Source organism: Salarias fasciatus, chromosome 6, assembly GCF_902148845.1.
Source record: "Salarias fasciatus chromosome 6, fSalaFa1.1, whole genome shotgun sequence".
Classification (NCBI taxonomy): Eukaryota; Metazoa; Chordata; class Actinopteri; order Blenniiformes; family Blenniidae; genus Salarias; species Salarias fasciatus.
In genome coordinates this window covers 6,845,241-6,865,901 of record NC_043750.1, presented here as the reverse complement: position 1 = coordinate 6,865,901, position 20,661 = coordinate 6,845,241, and the positions used below count along the sequence as shown (strand labels likewise).

The 20,661-nt window shown below is 43.2% G+C and overlaps 1 protein-coding gene across 1 annotated transcript; it reads right to left on the bottom strand.

Annotated features, from left to right (window-relative positions):
- Positions 1-5,622: 5,622 nt before the first annotated feature.
- LOC115390131 (protein phosphatase 1 regulatory subunit 29-like) lies at positions 5,623-12,089 on the bottom strand. Its single transcript, XM_030093841.1, has 4 exons — positions 11,602-12,089; positions 10,115-10,264; positions 8,621-9,615; positions 5,623-8,174 (listed from the first exon to the last, which is right to left on the bottom strand). The coding sequence occupies exons 1-4, from the start codon at positions 11,803-11,805 to the stop codon at positions 6,551-6,553; spliced, it is 2,973 nt and encodes a 990-aa protein (XP_029949701.1). The 5' UTR covers positions 11,806-12,089; the 3' UTR covers positions 5,623-6,550.
- Positions 12,090-20,661: the final 8,572 nt, after the last annotated feature.

The window sequence follows — 20,661 nt, the reverse complement described above, 5'->3', positions numbered from 1 at the left end:
AATGGTGAAATACTGCTCAGATCAATGCAAAAGTTTAAATGTAGTCCTTTGCAATCAGATTTTTACAATAATTACAATATAATATCACAATAATGCTACCTATGTTTATTCCACTTTTCTCTGAAAAACCTGCTCCGGATCAGATTAGTTCCGGAGCGTCTGTTCCTGCAGTAACGGACTGACAGATGAGAGGTGAAGCGTCCTCTCTTTGTGAAACTGGTTGTCCTTACTACTTACTCTCCTGGTTCAGTTCTCTCCCTCTATGAAACAGAAAACTCTGATTTTCCCTCATTTCAGGGTTAACAGACAGAGTTTCCACAAAACCTGCTTTGTGAAATGGATGCTTTCTATAAAACCTCATTGACACAACAACATTCCAAGTGAAAATGTGTCATTGTCCATCTACTTGCTCGCGCTGCACATGTGCAATAACAGTGTTTCCGCTGTCCACACAGAGACATTTCAGGACGTTCTCCCTTGGGAGTCCTTCTCAAAAAGCTGCATTTTCAGTGGTTCCAAGCACTGTCATGTCAACGGACACCAAAAACGCAGCTGAAGTTTGGTGTTTTCACTTGAAAATGTTGTCTTGCAAACAGGCTCTGAGATTTCAAGCAAATCTTTTGTCTAACAGGACAGAAAAGTCCTCAAAAAAAAAAAAAAAAAAGGCAGACCTGTCGATCATATCATCTTTTGTGTTTTAGCCCCTGTAGCTTCTGGATGAAGGCGAAACATTCTTTCTCAGATTTCTGCTTCAGATTCAGTCGGAGCTACAGACAGTGTGTTTCTCTTCTAGTCCCTTGATTAGGGACAACTGGCAATTGAAAATAAATTTGCACTATATTGCCAAAAGTACTGAAATCATTCACTCAAGCGTTCCAGTCACTTCCATGACCACAAGCACCACAGCATGCAGACTGTTCCATGGAGGGCTTCCATGACCGAGCAGCTGCAACACCGACACTGGACTCCAGAACAGAGGAGACATTGTTGTCTGGAATGACCAATCACCCGTCTCCGTCTGGAAATCTGATGGACGAGGCTGCATTTGGTCCTTTATATGCGTGTATGACGGCAGGCCAGCTGATACTTTTGGAAATATAGTGCATCATGTCCCCAGTGTGCAAAACCTCTAACTTCAAACAAACACTGCATGAGCTGGTTGACACTGATGGACTAGAAAAAAACCCCCAAATAAATTAGCATGTTCAACAGCTGCGGGGTTCTGTATGTGGAAGCTATTGTAAAAGCTGTAGCTCTGCTGACTGAAACCTGGCCCTGTGGAGCACTACAGTAGAAAACAGGACTGGACCACCCTGTCACAGTTCATCACAAAAAAAAAAACAACTTTTCTTCAGCTTGCACCAAACTTTTGCTTCTGAAATGTATCTGATGTAAAATGCTGGATATTTTACATGTTTACAACATAAATATATATGTCTCTGTTTAGCAGAATGCACTAATTTGCAAGTGTGCCTAAATGTGCCCAGAGCAAACTTTTGGGATTCCCATTTTCACAAATATCTAATTCCTGGAGAAAGAAGAAAATGTTAAGTTCACAGCATCGGTTCTTGTGGTCCATGGAGTTGTTGATGGTAAAGACGAGATGGGCGTAAGGGAATAGGATAAGGAATGCTTCTGGGTTTACTCCTGCTAGTGTGAACCCAGCCTCCATCCCTGCCATGTTTTAATGTTTACAGCATCACACAAAGTCAGAGTTCTGCCACTACAGACGTTTTTGATGGTGTCACAGGTTTGATTAAACAGGAGTAAAGAGATTTCACTGCCATTCCCAGGGAACCATTGCATGTCTGCAGTTTTAATGCCAAAGGTTCATATTTAGACCAGCTGTAACTCGAACGCGAGGCAATCAGGAGCTTTGCTCCATTGATTTGTGTTTTTCAATAAGCGAGTTACAAAACTTCCCAAACTGAAGTGAGAGCCCAAACTTGTTTTAGCAATAGGTCCCTGGGGTCACTGAGCAATATTGTCTCGAACAATGCAAAACCCTCATGAATTTGTTCAAGGAATATCGAAACCATCCTTCTAGTTCTGAGGTTATTACAGCATTTACTGAGCATTCAGCAGGGCTGTTCCTCTCAAGGTACTGGTTAATCAGAATGACTATAATCCTGATGTTAACAGAAATTTCTCAGTACTGAAAACAACAGGTCCAGTGGAATGGTTTCATTATTTTCTGCAGAGCGGACACTCCTGGGATCCACAGCTCTACACATAAAGGGTTTGACACCACTCCTTGGATTCTGTCACAAGTTGTGCTGTTTCAGTTGTTCCCCATCAGGCTCAAGACTGGCAGTGACTCTCTCACATTGATTAATCATCTTAGTTAATTAGCCAAACTGGAGAGAAGACACATAGACAAACCCCTTGGTATGATATCTGTACATCCGTCAGTCTCAGCTTGTGGATTTCGGCCCCTGAAGGCTTGAGCCTGACACCCTTCATCAAAATGTGCCGACTAAAAATAACATCTGCAAAGGATTCCTTATTGATGCATGATGACAGAGGAAGAGGAGCAAGGCTTGGCCAGCATGTTCGGACTGCTCAAATTGAAATTAAGATGTGCTTTTACCTTTGTAAAAGAGGAAGAAAGAATGAAAAATAAAATGATTTGAGAGAAAACAGAATGAACAGTGGACCTGTCCAGAAGAAATGAGTGATGTTCTTTAGGTATAAATAATTTGTACTGGACAAACTGTGCTTATGAATAACTGAGCCAGTGTTATTTTTTACATCTAAGGAAAAGCCCGGAGGGTTTTCACAGGTAACCTCAGCTTCATTTCCTCAGTTTCTCCAAATGAAGCCATTATTTTTTAAAAAGCCTCCACTCCTGCATAGCCTGTGGTACCAATCTGAAACTGACTGATTGGCGATTCCATGGACCTATCGCAAACGAGAGCTGCCTGTACAACTTGAACAAAAGACTAAAATTGAACACTGGGCCCTCTATAAAGATGGAGCTTGTCCAGCTGAGTGCCCAAAGGGAATCTGCATTGAATTTGTCTTTTTTTTTATGTGGTTCCACTCGCCCAAATTAAGTTCTATTGATCCAAAGGCAAAGTAATGACGGGTCTTTGACATCCTATTGTGAACACTAGTGGGTCTATTGGAATGAAAACCACAGATGAGTGGGAAAAGGTCAGAGGGAAACTCATTATGCAATACAAAACCACAATGAAATATCAATAGTGAAAACAGTAGATAGAAAGGGAAGATAAAAATGACACATTTCCATTAAAGCATAATTAAACTGTCTGCTCAGTCAAGCAAAACAATGCAGTTTCTACATTAACACGACAGGTGTTCAGCAAATTCACTGCAGTGGATTTGAATTCTCTTTCTAAAGCTCAAGGGGATTCAAATTTCAAGCTATTTAATTTGAACCAAAAATGTCTATTAAAGTTAACTTTTCAAAACGAAACGTTGTTCTTCAGGTGTTATGACCTCGAGCCGTGGCTGTAATTATAATTGAAAATAAGAAAGAGGTGGTTGAAGTAATCATGAACACATTTCTGTGCCCTTGATGGATCTTCAGGTACTGATGGCAGGGTAATAAGTCAAAGAAAGATGTGTTTGGCAGGGCAGGAAGCTGAGTGATCCATCCGTCACAGCTGTGTTCCTATGGCTATTTGCTCTTTGACACAATTCCATGTGGGGATATGTGCCATGTTCTGAATGCCAGCAGTCCTGAGGGACCAAGGATTGTGGTGGAACCTGCTCTGTGATGGAGAACCATTTCAGAAGAACTCAATAGGCTGTGAACTTGAACTAAAGTTTAGAAATCCAGGGTGGCAGATATTCCCATTCAAGGTGATTGCCCTCAAGCTCACAGGGTAGAAGAGGTCCTCCTTGTTCTGAAGTAATTATTATAATAGAAATTATGTCCACCAAGAAAATAAATTAATGAATAAATACATGTAGGTATAATGGCAGATAGACCATTTCTACAAAGGCTTTGTTCGTTATGTGATCTTTGGGTACAAAGTCCAATAGGCAAGATATTTATGTACTAAAACATAATCTTCTCTTATACACAGGAGATTTATCTCATACTGGCTGACCTTTGGAATGGAACTCATTCAGTAGAGAGAGATCTCTATAGGTCAAAGAGTAAATGCCACCCTCAGCTCTCATTTTCCACATCAAACTAACACCTCAAACAGCGGGTGAATTCAGGCGCTGTCAAAATGATGATATCAGGCTTAACCCTCAGGAGAACCTAACTGGAACACATTATTTCCAGGCCTGACAGACTGACCAGTCCAAACTAATCAGGCTCAAAAGAGAAAGACTAATGCCCAGTGGGAAGCATTCCAGTCAGGTTCACCTTGACCTGCCCAGTTGTAGCGAGGTGTAAGTCTGACTCTAGTCAGACTATTTGTCTGAAAGCAATTCCTGTCCACCATTGTTAGAGAAAATAGAATGAACATGGGTAGGAAATGTGACGAGGAAGGCACCGATAGAAAGGAAGATGGGCAAACTGAGGCAGCTGTCATTAATCTCAATCAGCCTCTCCAGTCTGGCAGAGTTAACAATATCAGCTCGCTCTTCTGACCTCAGACAATGGTAGAACATCAACCTCCTCAAATTAGCCATTAATTTACCCCATTAAGTTAGACAGAGGTTTATACACTTCCAATTGAGATGTATGGCAGCTGAAATCGAGAGGTCAGGATGACACTGGTGAGAAGAGAAAGAGTGGACAGAAAAACAAATGATTGTTCATTTTAAATGAATATTTTTACAGTATAAACACTGAAGAACATTTGTGCAGTCTGATGAAAGATTATCTTCAAAACGAGTTGTGTTTGTGTGTCCCTTAATGGGATTATGACTAAAGTCTTCAGTTTAGTCTGCAGCAGTATCAAGCCTTGCTCCCTTTTCTTTGTTAACCTAATCATTTGTAGTGGTAAATTCAAATAATACAAATTATATCATTAAAGCAGTTATGTTCTTTTTTTCTTTATGTTCTATTGCCAATGTAGGAAAAGAAATGCAATATGTAATAGAAACCTGCAAAATCATACCTCTCAAGGGCACTTTGGTCCATAGCAAGCAACCAGCTACCATCCAGGGCAAAACAGGGTCATATATAGAGTGTAGAATCATTCAGTGTGAGACAGAATATATCCCCGGGGCTTTCATTCCACTTGCCATTCATTTTATCTCAGTATGTAGTGCAGGGAGCTTTGACATTTTTCTTTTTCTTGGAATTCCTGTGCAGCCTTGCCTTGAGCTGATAAATCTACAGCTGAACCCCTTCTTGTCTCCTTAACACTAACAAATTCAAAATGAGATTCGACTACAGAAAACCTCTAACCTGCTCTCAGTCTGACTCTTCTTCGAAATGTGATTACCGGGTTTTTTAATATAGGGGCTAACACCTGTCTTGCCAACCTGCATAACCCATCCTCAAGTAATTTGTGCATCATTCACATGATTGAAATGTAAATTCCCACCTGTAAATAGGAAAGGAGCCATGGGGCAAAAAAATGGCTGCAGTTCATGAAAAAGGTTTGCTTCATGCGTGGAGATAGACAGGCGGCTTGGTAAAACCAAATATTCACATTAACAGTTTCACACTCCTCCTCTACTGGGCTGTTATCTATTTATTACCTACCCTCTCTGATACCACGGAGGAGCCTGAGAATAATGAATGACTCAGCCCCAACCCCACTCTCCCACCCACATGTAATCACTCACACCAGCGTGCACAACGTGTATATACATGTCCACACACCACTGAACAGATGTAGTTGGGTGGTTCAAATCAATACGCATGCTCACCACACAGCCTCCTCGACCTACTCTTATACTGGCTAATTGCCAGGAAGAACAATTAGCTTGATAAGTATCACTTAATGTTTCCCCTAAAGAGGAAGGTGGAGGTGGGGAACGTGTGGGGTTCAGCTATACTAAAAAAAAATAAATAAACATCTAATTCCTCATTCCACTCCCTCATTATCACCCTAAATGATGCTTCTGTAGGAGAGCAGGTACTAGCCGTGCCATGAAATGATTGTTTCGTTAAAGGCGGTTTGATGGGATTACAGAAAAGACGGACAGAGCTTAAGTCATGAACAGTGCTGCTTCTAGTGAGATAGCTGAGCTACAGTGTGCCAGTAATGAGGTAGAAGAGACTTCATCATCACAGCCTTCGCTTTACTCATTAGTGGGGATTTAATGGGCTTGGGAAGCCTGCGAGGACCAAAGTGCCCACTATGAGGCAGTCTGGTGAAAAACTTGATTCTTGGTAATTACCACTCTATATTATGATGAAAAAGCTTATATCATAAAGAACCTCCAGAAATGTTAATGAATTGTCACAGAGTAAAATGTTTAAAATCACCCAGAGAAAATACCTCTTGAACTCCAGATCCGACGGCTGAATGACTCTTGTTTGTCTCACTAGACGCTTCCAGGGAAGCATCATCATCTCACTTGCTACATTAACATCTGTCCCCATAATTAGTCTGCTGTTGGCAATCAACTCACAATCTCCCATCAGGGCTTCAAAATTTCCTTCTTCAGCTCAAAGCTTCTGCTGGGCAGAAACACCCTTCCAGTAGTCCAAAATATCATGAAGGTCCTCGTCCTTAGCAAACTGCACCTTCTTACGCAAGGCATGACCGGCTGCTATATAGGATGCTTCCTCTCTGGGGCTTTTTTTGTAGGGTCGAAATCGCTCCCAGATTCGCAGTGTGCTCTCCGATGAGTACTCTGGACTGGAGGAGTAGCCAGAGTTGTAGTTGTGGTGACGGGACGGTGAGAGCTGGGAATAAGTGGCTGTGGCATCCCTCTTGGTACGCCCCAGTGGCTTGAGGAACGAAGCCTTCTGGGCTGGTGTGGGTGACTCGTTGCCACCTTCATAGTAGAGTGCAGGAAAGGAGTGGCGGTGCTCGGAGCTGTGGTAATCTGGCTGCACCTCCAAATGGTGTTGCTGCTGTCCTTGGCCAACAACCCCGCCTCCACTACCATTACTGCATCCCATCCCACCGCCATTCAAGCTCACCCCGCCACCATTTATGTTTCCCATCCCATTCCCGTTGCATCCCCCAACTCCACCACCTCCTCCATTTCCAGTCCCTCCACCACAACCCACAGGGCTACCCTTTTCTGTTGGGTACTTCGGAGGATCGTTGCGCTGCTCAGGGATATCCACACTGTACACTCTTGTGTTCTTAACAGGTCCTGCTGGGAGTGCACCACAACGATTCTTCACCACAGCAGTGTCAGCACTCAACTGCCTCTGAAGGGGCCGTACAGCATTAGCTGGGGGAGGGTCACGATAGGGAGGGGAGAGAAACCCACCTCCGCTGATGCCAGGCCGCTCAGACAGGGGCATTACCAGGGGCACTGGGGCCATGGAGGGATGAGGCTGCTGATGTAGCTGTGGATGAGGCTGAGGGTGTGACTGAGGGTGTGGCTGGGGATGTGGCAGGGAATGTGACTGGGGATGTGGCTGTGGATGAGCCTGAGAATGCTGCTGAGGATGTGGCTGAGGGTGAGGCTTCGGATGCACTTTTGGAGAGGAGGCCATGATTTGATCACCCGGGTGACCTGGAGACAGAGGGAGGAGGTTGCGGGGAAGGGACGCGATGCAAGGAGGCTGGGAGGAGGAACCAGAGGTCGCATTCTCAGCTGTGGTCACAACATTAGCTGAAGCATCAAGTTTCAGGGCATCGATGCAGTTGTTGATGATCTGATTCACTTTGTCCACCTCCTTGGCAATGGTGGAGATCTCTGATGCTGAGCCACGGCCGTCGTCATCCGAATCCTCCCCAGCCTCTGTCCCATTCTCTGCTCCACCTCGCATATCAACAACTACTTCCCCTCCTACCCCTGCCCCTCCAGCAGCCACCACTCCCTCTCTGCCTTCCCCTGCCACTCCTGCTGTCCTCACATCCATGTAGTTCCCTTTACCACCCATCGCTTCAGAGAAGGCAGTTGCCATTTTTTCCACCTGTGGCAAGGTGGAGAGACGGGAGGAACTGGTGTTGGCCGAACCGTGGAGCATGCCTGTACTCGAGGAGGCCGAATGGGGCAGCTTGCCTCCTGCTCCTCCTGAATGGTGGTGCTGGTGATGAGCCTGCTCCTGGAGACGCTGCATGGCACCGGGGTCATTGGCTACTGCAGCAGCCGCCTCTGGGCCATACCTGAAAAAAGACAAATTCATGTTTGGACAGAAAATAAATCTGATTCTGTATCAGATACTTTCTTGTGAGCTGACTTTATTATTTGGACTCAGTGGTGCCATAGGATCACAGAATCCCTGCCGTTCTAATTAAAGTTCAAAGAAATTATGGAAATTGCATGGCCTACAGGCTGCATACAGAGTATTGCTGCGAACAATGTTTAGGTTATTGCTTGTAATTAGAATAAATGAGGCTTTTCAGACATACACATCAAAACAAAGCAATGCAGCACAATACTAATGAACTGATGCCATAGCATAAATTGTTGCAAAGAAATCAATTACACCCAAAGGCCACACATTACGGCTGTCATTTCTGTTGTGGATAAAACCACCCTTGATGCATAAAACAAGGCTGTAATGTGGCCGTAAGACTTCCATTAATGAAAATTTGAAAGTGTCTCATACCTCATTTCCAGAATGGTTTTCTTCACACTTATAGCTTTTTCCTTCTCTTCCTGGATTCGCCTCCGGCGGAGACAGTAATAGACAAATCCAAGCACGATGACCATGCCAAAGAGACATCCTAGGATGGTCATGATGTAGTGGGTGGTTGTGGATGGATTAGTTCGTGGATCCCCAGGCTCCGGTGCTCGTGTATTAAATGACAGACACGTATGATTGTAGTGCTGAGTTTTGCTTACAGAAGCCACACAATAGGTGTAGTTGGTGTGTGGGCTGAGCTTGCCCAAATGGACAGTCTCCTTTTTGTTTTTCAGAGGCCTTATGTCTTCTGTGAAACTGTGGTTGACCTTGGAGAGGACATACATCTTACTGAATGGTCGTGGTATTTGCACTACCAAAGAAGCAGTGTAGAGGGAGACAGTTTGGAGCTTCATGGAGATCTGGTGGTTGTAGTTTGGGTCAGGAGTCGAATTTATGACCGGTTGATGGTAGAGACCTTGGTCTGGGTTGTCCAAACCCATCCCGGAGCCATCTTGTTCTGGGATCTGAGAAGTCATCCCTGGAATTATTGAACCATCATGACACATGGATAAAAGAATAAAGCGGGCGTTTCTCCCATGTCCAGGCACAGGGCTCAAGAGTGGGTAGCCAGTCATTTCTGGAGGGGTCTCACACTGCAGGCGATCATAGGTGTGGGTGACATTATTGAACTCCTCCAGCCAAGTGAGGAAGCTGTATAGCTCACACACACAGTGAAACGGGTTTCCTGCTAGTTCACACACCATCAGCCTGTTCAGGGTAGTGAAGGTAGACGGGTCAAGACGGGCCAACTTATTGGATGATAAGTCCAGGCTGCTGAGGCTGGGGCACTCCCAGAAGGCATTGTTGGCAATGACCTCGATGAGGTTGTGTTGCAAGAAGAGACACTGCATCCGACCCAGGCCTCTCAACATGCCCTCTGTCAGGTTGGTGAGTTTGTTGTAGCCGAGTTGCAGAACCTGTTGCCGAGTGAGAAAAACACATCGTGAACACCAAACTGAACCATCACACACTAATTCTCACAGTCGTTTTGGATTGATGCCGGACCTGGGAGTCCTGTTTCTTTGATTGAGGAAAACAGCTCAAAATATTATTCTGCATATATTAACTATACATTCTGAATCCTGAAACTTAACAGAATTAGTGTTGTGTAATAATAGACAGTGATTTAGAAAATGTGTTTTTCACAATGGAAAATTGATTTTATTCACATATTCTTCTGTATGAAATTTTTTAGAATGGTTCAATAAAATGGTATCTTTATGGCAATTTAACATCGCCAGAAAACAACTTAACCATAGAAAGTAAAAAAAAAAAAAAAAAATCTCGCCAATTTCATTTTTTGAGAAGCTTTAGAGAAGCTTTTTACCCTTTTCCGCTGCTAACCAATCAAACTAGAATAACTAAAACTTTAAATGAAGAGCAAACAGAAACTGAGTTCTGTTCTTGGTTGCGAACCTGCAGGTTGGCCTGTCCAGCAAAAGCCCCATCCTCGATGTAACTGATCTCGTTCTTGGTAAGATTGAGGTCAGTAAGGTTTGTGAAGCGGTACATGGAGGTGAAGAGCACCGCCTTAATTTTGTTCTCATTCAGCCTCAGATCGTGAACCTGGGGAGAGAAAAGAGAGAGGATCACACTCAGCCTGAGAGAATGAGCTGAACTCTTGGCTGAAAACAGCTGCCAAGAGCACATTGCAGGTTTGCAGTTTAATGAGTTATCACCCCAATTAAACATCAGACATAAATTATCTGGCAGTTAATCACAGGCACTCTGAAACTAGTTGTACATCCCTCTTGGGATGGCTGTCAGAGGAATATGGTCCCGTAACATTACCAGTAAGTATTACTTTCACCCTGCATTCATCAATTTTAATCATGTGTAATACTCAGATTTGTGTTTAAATGTGATTGTAATTAAAATGATTTTATACAAGCCAATTATTAAAGCTTCAACAAAGACGTATGTGTATGAATATCATGACAAGAAGTGTGTGGCCACAGTGTTTATAACAGTGGTAAGATAAATGATGATGGTACCATGTTGCTCAGGACCAGCAGACGGTTACGTTAATGAATTATCAAGAAGATCATTATGCAAGGAGAAAAACGTCATGAACTAGTTTAAAGGCAAAAGGTGATTCCCACAAATAAAAACGTTTGAAGTCTTTTTTTTTTTGAAAAACCTATCCAAGTACTTTTGTTGCCTGAATCTAAACATACAGCAGGAATCAAGACATTCAGGCCCCATTTAGACCACAGCATCTCAAGTGAAAACCTGTTTCAGGTTTACAGCAAGTCTGTTTCGATGAGAAAAATGCCAAAAATGATGGCGTTAGCAAGTCGGACCATAGCTTGGTACAGGTGGTTGTTTTTGAAATTAAACCACAGACACGAAGAAAAAAAAACCTCAGAATATCTTGGAGGTTGCTGTTAAACTTATGGAATTTCACAATGAAACATCTTGTATTTTGTATATGCAATAAAAAGCCTTAACCCTCTCGTCCATGGGTGTCAAACACATTTCAGCTCAGGACACACACATCTCAATCCCATCTTCAGTGGGTCGGACCAGGGAAATAGTTCCATGGTAACCTTTAAATTTACAATCTGCTTGGTGGTTTGTCAAGCTGGATTAGTCTCTTTTTGGCTGGTTTTGGCCCACAGACTTTATGTTTGACACCCCTGCCCTCTTCAGAGGCTTTGACCTTAGTAGTAGAATTCAGATAATTAGATTGCTTTTCTATTTTTAACAGAATCTATTAACTGTTTAGCTGTTTTTCCCGATTAGTTGGAACAAATGAACTAATATAACTCTTGACCTCCCTCAAACATGCTGAGAGTGGAATAATCACTGGCATGCTTTCAAACTAGCGCCGCCATTGCACAGGATGTATCCTGGGTAACAGGTGTGGCAGGGTTGGTATTTTAAAGCCTGCAGATACTGACCGTGCTGTTGATGTGCTGGGGGATGGTTTCATACGGAGGCTGGTTCTGACTGCAGATAGCCAGCCAGACGTAGCCTTTATCCCCCTCTATCAGCCAGCAGTCGCCTTTCACCATGCCGGGCAGGCGGAGAAGCAACAGAGCAGGAAGCAGGAGGGAGAGGGGAAGGGAGTGAGGCGGGGAGGACGAGCGGAGTCTGCCGGCCATGCTTTCGGATTAGGAAGGAGCGTTTGGGGTCGCCTAAGTGGACAGGGGCAAAAAAAGGAAGAAGAGGAAGAAGAAAAAAAAGAGGAGCAGAAGGTAGAATGGAGCAGTTCAAATTCAAAGCTGAAAGGTCGCCCCCGGCCGAGGGCGAGCTGGCCAAATCGGAGTTGAGCGAAAGGTGAGCAGAAAAAAAAAGGTTCCTCTTGACAATTAGAGCTGAGCTTGCAGCGTGGCGCCAAATCTCGGCCCCGTTCTAGGCGTTCCACGTGAGAGGACTTCGGAGACGTCGACCCAGCCGGTACTCATGACTTCTGACAGTCGGATGTCCTGGAAACGCAGACCTCGAGGAGGGGGAGGGGCCGAGGGGGGGCACCACCTACACAACACAGGCAAAGAGACAGGAAGGGACGGGGGCATCAGCATCAACGGCAGTTATCACAAAATTATAATGCCGTTAACACATCGTCTTATTTCCAAAAGCAGTCGAAAAGAAAGGTATGAATCTAATATCCATGCTACCCAATCCCTTCAAGGTAATGCACCGCAGTAATAAATCCATTAGCCGCCGTGATTACTCCATTAAGTCTTAATAAAGCCTTGGAGGAATGTATTTTGCCTTCTCAAATGAAACCAGGCTTTTTTATGCTCATTATTCATAATTGTGAACATTGCCGCTCTTCCAGTCAGACATGATGCACCAATAAAAATGTAAATCACCCCGACTGTGAAAACAACGCCCGCTCATCTTTGTCGCCGTCGTCATTGTTTACAAGGTTCGCCGTCTTTCTGCCACAGTCCTGTTATTATTTTAACTTTGAGGCGCATAATGAAACAATAAAATTTTAATAGCTGCAGTTACATCGGGGTGAAAATGTGCTATATGGGCTAAGTGGGGAAACAGAGAAGGGATGTTGTAATTTGCATGTTTTAACAGGATAGTCACTGACATTTAGCTATTTACCTTTCTCGGGGGATTAACCACGGATTAAGCTCTAATCCGGCGTAAAATATTATGTATCTCATCACCACAGCACCCACTCTTTTAATTTGTTTCCAAAGTTTGGATTCCACCTCCCAGGGAAAAGTTATCTAGCCAAGACATGAATGACAGCAAATTGATAGTGGCCATGAGTGAGAACCGGAGTCCCTCGCTCTCCTCTTCGTTTCCTCTCCAGTCACAATAAATTGCCCTCCACACTTATTGAGCAGATCAAGAGACAACAACCTGTTGCGAGCAATGAGGCAATAACACGAGGAAACTGAGGAGTGACTGGAGCTCCTGGTTCGACCCTTCGCTCACAGCTTCAGTTCAATGTAATGTTATTTCTACAACATCAAATGCAAAACATGGATTTCAAGGCGTTTTAACAGACCAAAATCCAACAATTTGACATGAGCAAGCAGAGGAGATGGTGGAAAGGAGAAACTTTGAACATACAGAAACCTGCAGAACCAGACTGGACAGAGAGACAGACGGATTATAGGGAGGGATTCAGACCCTGGTTCGGGTTGTTCCTTCGCGTTTTCCTCCTCCTTCACTCCACTCCCAGTATGTCGTTCTGCACATACTGGTTAGCCTCATGGTTCTCGTTTTCTGCAGCGACTCCCCTCAGACAGCACCTCGTCTTGTTTCCACTGACAGATATTGACGGCTGAATTTCTCCCTCTCTACCTGCGTTTGACTCAGCACAGCTGCTGCTTCCAAGGAAAAGATCTTCAGCGACCATCTGAGCGACTCGTAGCTCGCAGTTATGAAAGTCCTTCATGAATCATTTGTGACATATTTCGACTTTGATTTTGCTGCCATGCATGGAGCACGCATGTGTGAATAGTTCATGGCACTTCGTGAAGAAAAGAGGCGAGCAAGTTGAATTATTTATCAAAACAAGGATTTTGGACATTGATCATAAAGCCGCGCTCGCTCTGACACAGATTCCTTCTCTTTCATCCCATTCCTTGAATCCCTTCCCTTTCTTGCTCTTTGAAGATGCCTGGGAGGCTCTCAGCACGACACGGCGACACCGTCCACCCGACCCCCCCTTTGCAGTGTGAGTTGAGCTTTCGGGGCGCATGCCACCGAAGTTGCAGGCACACTTGTGCAATTTAGGACGATTTCTTAGGCGACAAAAAAACCCGCCTGTGTCATGCCTGTAATTACCGGCAAGCCGTACCTCTTCTCTCTGTCTGACACCACAAGACTGCCGGCTCAACGTGGTTTTTACTGCGTTCTGAGGATATGAAAGACGCTTCAGAACACATAAAAGCTGGTTGTTTACAGCCGAGTCCAGTCAAAACAACTGGTTGTGGTTTGTTGTTGATAGTGCTGTGATGATCCTGGCCACACCGTCTCTGTTCTCACTCATCTTCTGGGTCAGTCTCCCGTCTTTCCTGCTCTCCACATCTCTGTCGACATCTATATTCCTTTTTATCTGACTGGCTGGCTTCATCTCTCCCTTCTATTCCGTCCGTATCGTTCCCCAGTCCGCATTGTTTTAAGCCTACTTATCTTCGCAGCCTTTCAACTAGAAACACAAACGAATGTGCTTCATCGCCAAAACACAACCTGACACCCGGTGCGAGCTCTCACATCTCCTCCTCGGTGCTTTCATCATATTCCTGCCATTGGTTTGATTATGACAAGGAGCCAGGAGAAAAGACAGCCTTGTTTCCGTCTTCTTTTCTTCTTCTTCAAACCACGCTCTCTTTTGTGTTTAATTATTGTCTCTGATAGTGTTTTAATTAAAGCTCTACATCTGACAAAAATGCTAATGATGTGAGGTCTGGAAGCAAATAGAGAGTAACAGAAGTAACAATGCAATGTGTGCCGGGTCCTTGAGAGTAGGTTTATGGCTGCCGTTTGGCTTCATACTGTGAAAATTATCATCTGACAATGTCTCTGATAGAAACTACGCACTAACTTGCACAAAAACTACAATATCATCCATCAAAATTTATTCAAACCCAACTAAAAAAAAATGTATACATATATATATATATATATATATATATATATATATATATATATATATATATATATATATATATATATATATATATACATATGATTGCTTTATTTTATGGAGGACAATTCCAGTGAAAGGTTCAATTCTTTGTCATATTATCACTAATTCAGATTGACAAATAGTATTGGTAATCCGAAAAAGATCCTTGGGATAAAATAATGCAAATGCATTCTATGGAGAACAAAAACCCTGCAAAGACTTATGTGTCAATACCATTCTTGGTCATTAAGATCTTCCTTTCTCCTTTCTTATCCACACTTGCACTTGTCACCGTTTTAGTTTATGGCAAACAGAAGGAGCAAAATGTGCCCAGCAGACATAAGGCATTAGCACTGTGAAAGCAAGCGTTTGTACAGCAAATGGAAATGAGGAGGAAAACACTTCCTGCTACCACTATATGTGGCTGTTTTTCAGACGGTGTGAGCGAACAGAAAGACATGGTTTGAGAGGTGAGAGTTGCAGGAGGCTGGTGCTGAACAAAACTCACTCTGGAAAACATACCACCAGCCTATCACTAGCAGGCCAGATTTCCAAAGCAAATGTTAAATCAACGATTGTTGAACCACTGTCAACGTACCATAACGTTTTCAAGTAAAAAGTTCTGAATATTTTGGTGGTTCATTACCATGACGCTGGTGTTTTGGGGCCACTGAAAACACAACTGACAAAGGCTCTGAACGTGGAATCAACAAGTGGATGAACAACAACAACACTGGCAAAATCCAGAGCAGCATGACTCCCAAACCAGATTCTTCTAGGACTTGGTAGCTTTATACTTGAGAGTTAGCATACTGTCCTCTGCATGCATGTGTGTGTTTTCATGATAAAAACAAGAGACAGCGTCACCTCATGGCCTGGCATGAACACTACACTCACTGTTTCTGCCACCGCCGTGGAAACGGAGATTACACTCAAAACGTTGACATTACATTCAAAACATATCTGAAATGATGCCTGAAATGATGAACAGACAAGAATTGAGACCGGAAATTTATCACGAGTCGTCACGCTGGAAACGTCCAGGGACAGACGACATGGTCGTCAGACGAGCTGAGCTGGACTAGTGCCACACCTTAAACAAGACACGGCTGCACCACCAGTCCACTTAAATATCATCACTTTCTTTTGGAATAAAAAATTTTGACGGCCTTGAAAACTACAATAATTTAATGAATTCAGTTGTGTCCCTCAAGATTTTGGTCATCTCTCCAGAATTTCAGTTTGGAATGTTAATCGCCAGCAGCGTTTTGCATTCCTGCCGCGATCACACCGATGTGTTGCCATTCGCATTACAACTGACCCTTGCCTACTGAGAAGGGCAACGGCATCACACTAAATATCAACGTGGGTGTGTAACCCTGGTTTGACAACAGTCTGAAAGGTCAATATTTAAAGCATAAGGTTAATGCAAGCCACAGGGTAAAGACTGCAAGTCAATATGAGGTCTTACCATCCTGGAAATGCTTGTTGTGAGCAGGAGCTGAGTAGAGGACAGCCGCTATTTCGAAAGGCAAAAAGGGAAAGCGCAGCTGACCAGGACACCAGATAAAGGTTTTAACCCCCGATTTCAGCAGAGAACCAGAGAAGCATCAGTTCTACACCATTAAAATTGCTCGTCAGCGGATAAGTTTGTCAAAAACCCAGAGATCAGTCAGTCACCATCTTCGTTCATCGAGCCAAATCAGTCTAAATCAGCAGACTCAGCGACGAGCCAATCAGAGATCAGCCAGTCGTCCATCAGCAGGGTCAGGTAAGTAAGGAGAACAAACAGCATACAGAACTGTGAATTACACCCATTAACACTATCTGTGAGACGCAGCCTGCTTTACCTTCGAAGCTGCTGCCGTCTTCCTTCTTTGAAAAGTCATTTTTGTCTCTTCTTTCTGCTCACTGTTTCTTTCACGGCACTGCTCTTTTTAATGTGCTTTCTTTCTATTTCCAAGTCTGTTTCTGTCAGATTCCACTTTTTCTCTGTTGGTCAAATGCTTGATTTTTTTTCTCTGAAGAGTTTGGACATTAATTGTCCACCATAGTGTAAATGGTTCTGTATGGGTGAAAATGAAAATATGATTACGTGGGAATATCTGGTTGTCACTCTCCCTTGAATAATTATTCCAAATAAAAATGAGGGATTTCTTCTATTTAATGCTGGTATTTCTATAGTAATTGAAGAAAATGCCACCTTTATTCACTTGCGATGTGACTTAGCCTTCCTCCATCCAGCATTTCAGTCCAGCCAACTCTGGCTCTCTTCCTCTCACTAATCCCTCCTCGTACATTGAAATCACTTCCTTTTTGTTTCGAGTGTATGCAGCATCTGTTGCTGGTTACCCAGATAAAATCCTGCGGGGAAAGCATTCCAGAGAGGAAGATTTCAGTTGCTGAGTGCTTTCAGCTTCTTGCTGCCTTCTCTTAGAGCTTTATGGATTTTACCACCATAAGATGTTGAGCAGGTGGAGAATTACAGGCTGTCAGATGTTGAGAGGCAGAGCAGCTGTACATTAAAACAACGACTGGTTAAGATATGGCACTGATGGGCTTTATTTTTTACAGCAGTGGAGAGAGTCTAATTTACTGTATGTCTTTATGCTGCTTAGACCAAAGTGCTGAAGCGAAAATGCATCAAGTTTGCATTTTAGTTTCACAAAAGTTTTGCATTTACTCATCAGCCTTTTGAAAACAATGTCCGCTGACACAATGAAAGCTATGTCATTTTCCTGTCAGTCACAAGTGGTGCTGTTTTGTTTTGTTTTTTTTTTTAATGAAACCACAGACTTTATAAAAATGGTGAGTACAGACATCCATCTCGACCTTAGTCAAGTTCTACTATATTTAAGTGAAATACTCATTTCCTCATGTCATGAAAGACTTAGATTTCATCGCCATCGGTGTGATAAGCTTCACTTAACCCTTCTCCCTTCCAGCTCGCCAGTCTGTTCAGAAAGTGTAATTCTAGCTGGTTTTCACCTAAATGTTGAAAAAAATCACAAAAAAACCGAGTTGGGCGTTTTTTGGGTTTCTGGGCTGTGTAGGTTGTCAGGGAAATAATAGAGACATGCATGTGTCCATATTATCTTACAACCACCCTTATACAAAAGGCCAAGCAGTAATGAAAAAAGAGAATAAAACTGAATTTAGAGGGATTGATTCAGACAAGCTCCAACTCATTCGGACATTGGGACTAAATGACGTTTAGCTAATTGATAAACTCATATAAAGGTTGTTACAGAGGTCAAGCTAAGCTGGTCAGGGCCCAGGGTCCAGTCCAGTAGCCTGCCAGTTTACTCATCACAAGTCACAGCAACAACTCTCTGACCTGATTTCGAAATCAGACTCGCAAACCCTCTCATGAACTAAATATATCCTTGTCTCATGATTAACATTTTTTTTTTATTTTTTTTATGACCAGAGGATAAAATAACTTTTGCCACTACAGGTTCATCCAACCTCCCAAAAAGCCACGGCTCATTCTGCTCTTCATATCAGATACTAGACCATCAGCACCACTTTTCATGCTTGAGCCGCTCAGCCACTAACACGGGCACATTTCTCTTGTTAAACAGGAACCTGAGATCAAATCGCCTCCTCTATTGTATCAGCGCCATATGATCGTCACATCACAACACAAAACCCCGGAGCTCGGAGGGCTGAACTGCTGCGAACAGTTGAATAAGCGATGAAGCGTCTGCAGCAGATGTTAAAACATAATGAAGTTAAAATAATAGGAGCAGGTTGAGAGGAGTTTCACCGATATGAGGTGTGAATTTAAATACAGAGTAATTTCCACGTCAAGCCATTCACTTCACAAAGTGACAGTATAATAATGAAACTGAGTTTTTTTTTTCTGCCATCACCTTTCAATTGAAACTTCAGTCACCGTTGGATGTACCTGGATATAAAAACCACAGAGGAAACCTTTTTTTTTTTATTATTTACGTTTTTCATGTCCAACAAAATAAATGTCTTTCAGTCGTTCTCCTGATGCTTCCTAAAGGTAGGGACTCCCGTTTTCAGTATTCATTAGCAGCTTGACGTGATATTGGACACACCTACAGATGCTTCTTTTGGTCGATTTGTACTGACAAAGTAAATTAAAGTGTGAAGATGTGCGTTTGGACGACACATCCTCAGCAGACTGACACTCAACAGACTCAATGGGTGCAAACAGTTTCTAACTGGGCATTAACCAAAACAGCTGATCCATTGATTGACTGAGACATGCCGGACCCAGCGGGTGCTGGAGGTTCCTTAACCGCGGGCTCCTACCATGTGGAACCGGCTCCCAGTTCTCTTTCACTTCCCTTGTTTCTTTCATGTCATGTTTTATAACTACATGTCATTGACCATTGTTTCTCTAGTAGACAATGAACTCTCTGTTTATACATGAAATGTATGTCTGTCCTATCTCCTTCTCTTTCTGCCCCCCCCCCACCCCAACCGGAAAAACAGCGAGCCGCCACCTCTGAACCTGCTTCTGCAGGTTTCTTCCTTTTAAAAGGGAGTTTTTCCTTTCCACAGTCGCTTATGCTTGCTCATGGATCTGTTGGCTTTTCTCTGTAAAAATGTCTAGAAATGAATATGTTGTAATTGGCACTTTATAAAAAGAAAAGAGAGAAAAAAAAAGGAGTTCTCCTCTGTTACACAATAAGAGGCTTTAAAGAGCTATCAGAACCCCGTCAGTTCAGCTCCGTTTACATGACAAGTGAGAAATGCTCAACTTCTGTTGCGTGTTGGGGGTCTGCTCAGACAACGGCGGTGCCTGGAGCCACTGAAATTTCCTGAAAATGGCTCAGAAGGCGGAGCTTTTTGAAAATGACCCACCTCCATCTCTGTGGAAACAAGGGAAAACACAACTCTCTGAAAGAACTCTGCCTCTGTGTAAATCTCTAACCAATCTCCATGTAAACTGGCTTCTTCCACAACATGTTCCAAGGTGGAACTTTTTGAAAACTTTGAAAATGGGGGAAAACACACCAGCTCCATGTAAACGCAAGAAAACACAACTTTCCCGAAACACTGCTCGTGCACATGTACACCATGGCTGTAGCAATCCTAGGTCGTCTGTCCACGAGGTTTACAGCAGACTGTTCTCAACCACCAGCGCCCCCTCATGCCCTGGCATGCTCACTGCAGTGTCTTCAGTGTTTCTGCTGTTTTTGTGCAAATGGACATCGTTTTTAAAGCGCTGCTGGGAAAACGTGAACCTTTTCTAAAGCAAAAACAATGCGTCAAAAGGGGCCTTAATCTGTGAAGCAGAATAAACTTGACTGCTATTTTGTCAGCATAAAACCAAATTGAAAAGTCACAAATTGGAAAACAAGCACCTTACACTTGCTAAATAGCAAATGGTAAATGGTAAATGGTAAATGGTCTACACTTATATAGCGCTTTTTTACACTGCATTGACAGAGCCCAAAGCGCTTTACACTGCATTAACACATTCACCCATTCACAAATCATCTTTCAATCAAGGACAAAATCAAATGTCAAACACAAATTCTAATGATCATTATTATAACAGTTATGTGGCTATTGTGCATCCCAATGAGCAGGAAAACAAAGACATGCTGTCACTTCTGGGTCAATTGATTCAATGATGTGAACTTAAAGCTGCTGTAGGCAGGATTTTGCTAGTCAATGCTAATTTTTCTGTGTTTTCTTTGGATTAAATGTTAGAGTATCCTTTGATAATCCTTTAGGAGTGTAGCATAACTGCACTACCGCGAGGGCGCAGCGTTTCCATCTGTCTCTGTTCTGAGCTGAAAAGGAATCTCAACCGCTCCCGGTATCTTTGACCAATCAGAAGAGGCCCTGAGGCTCTAACCGTGATTGGTCG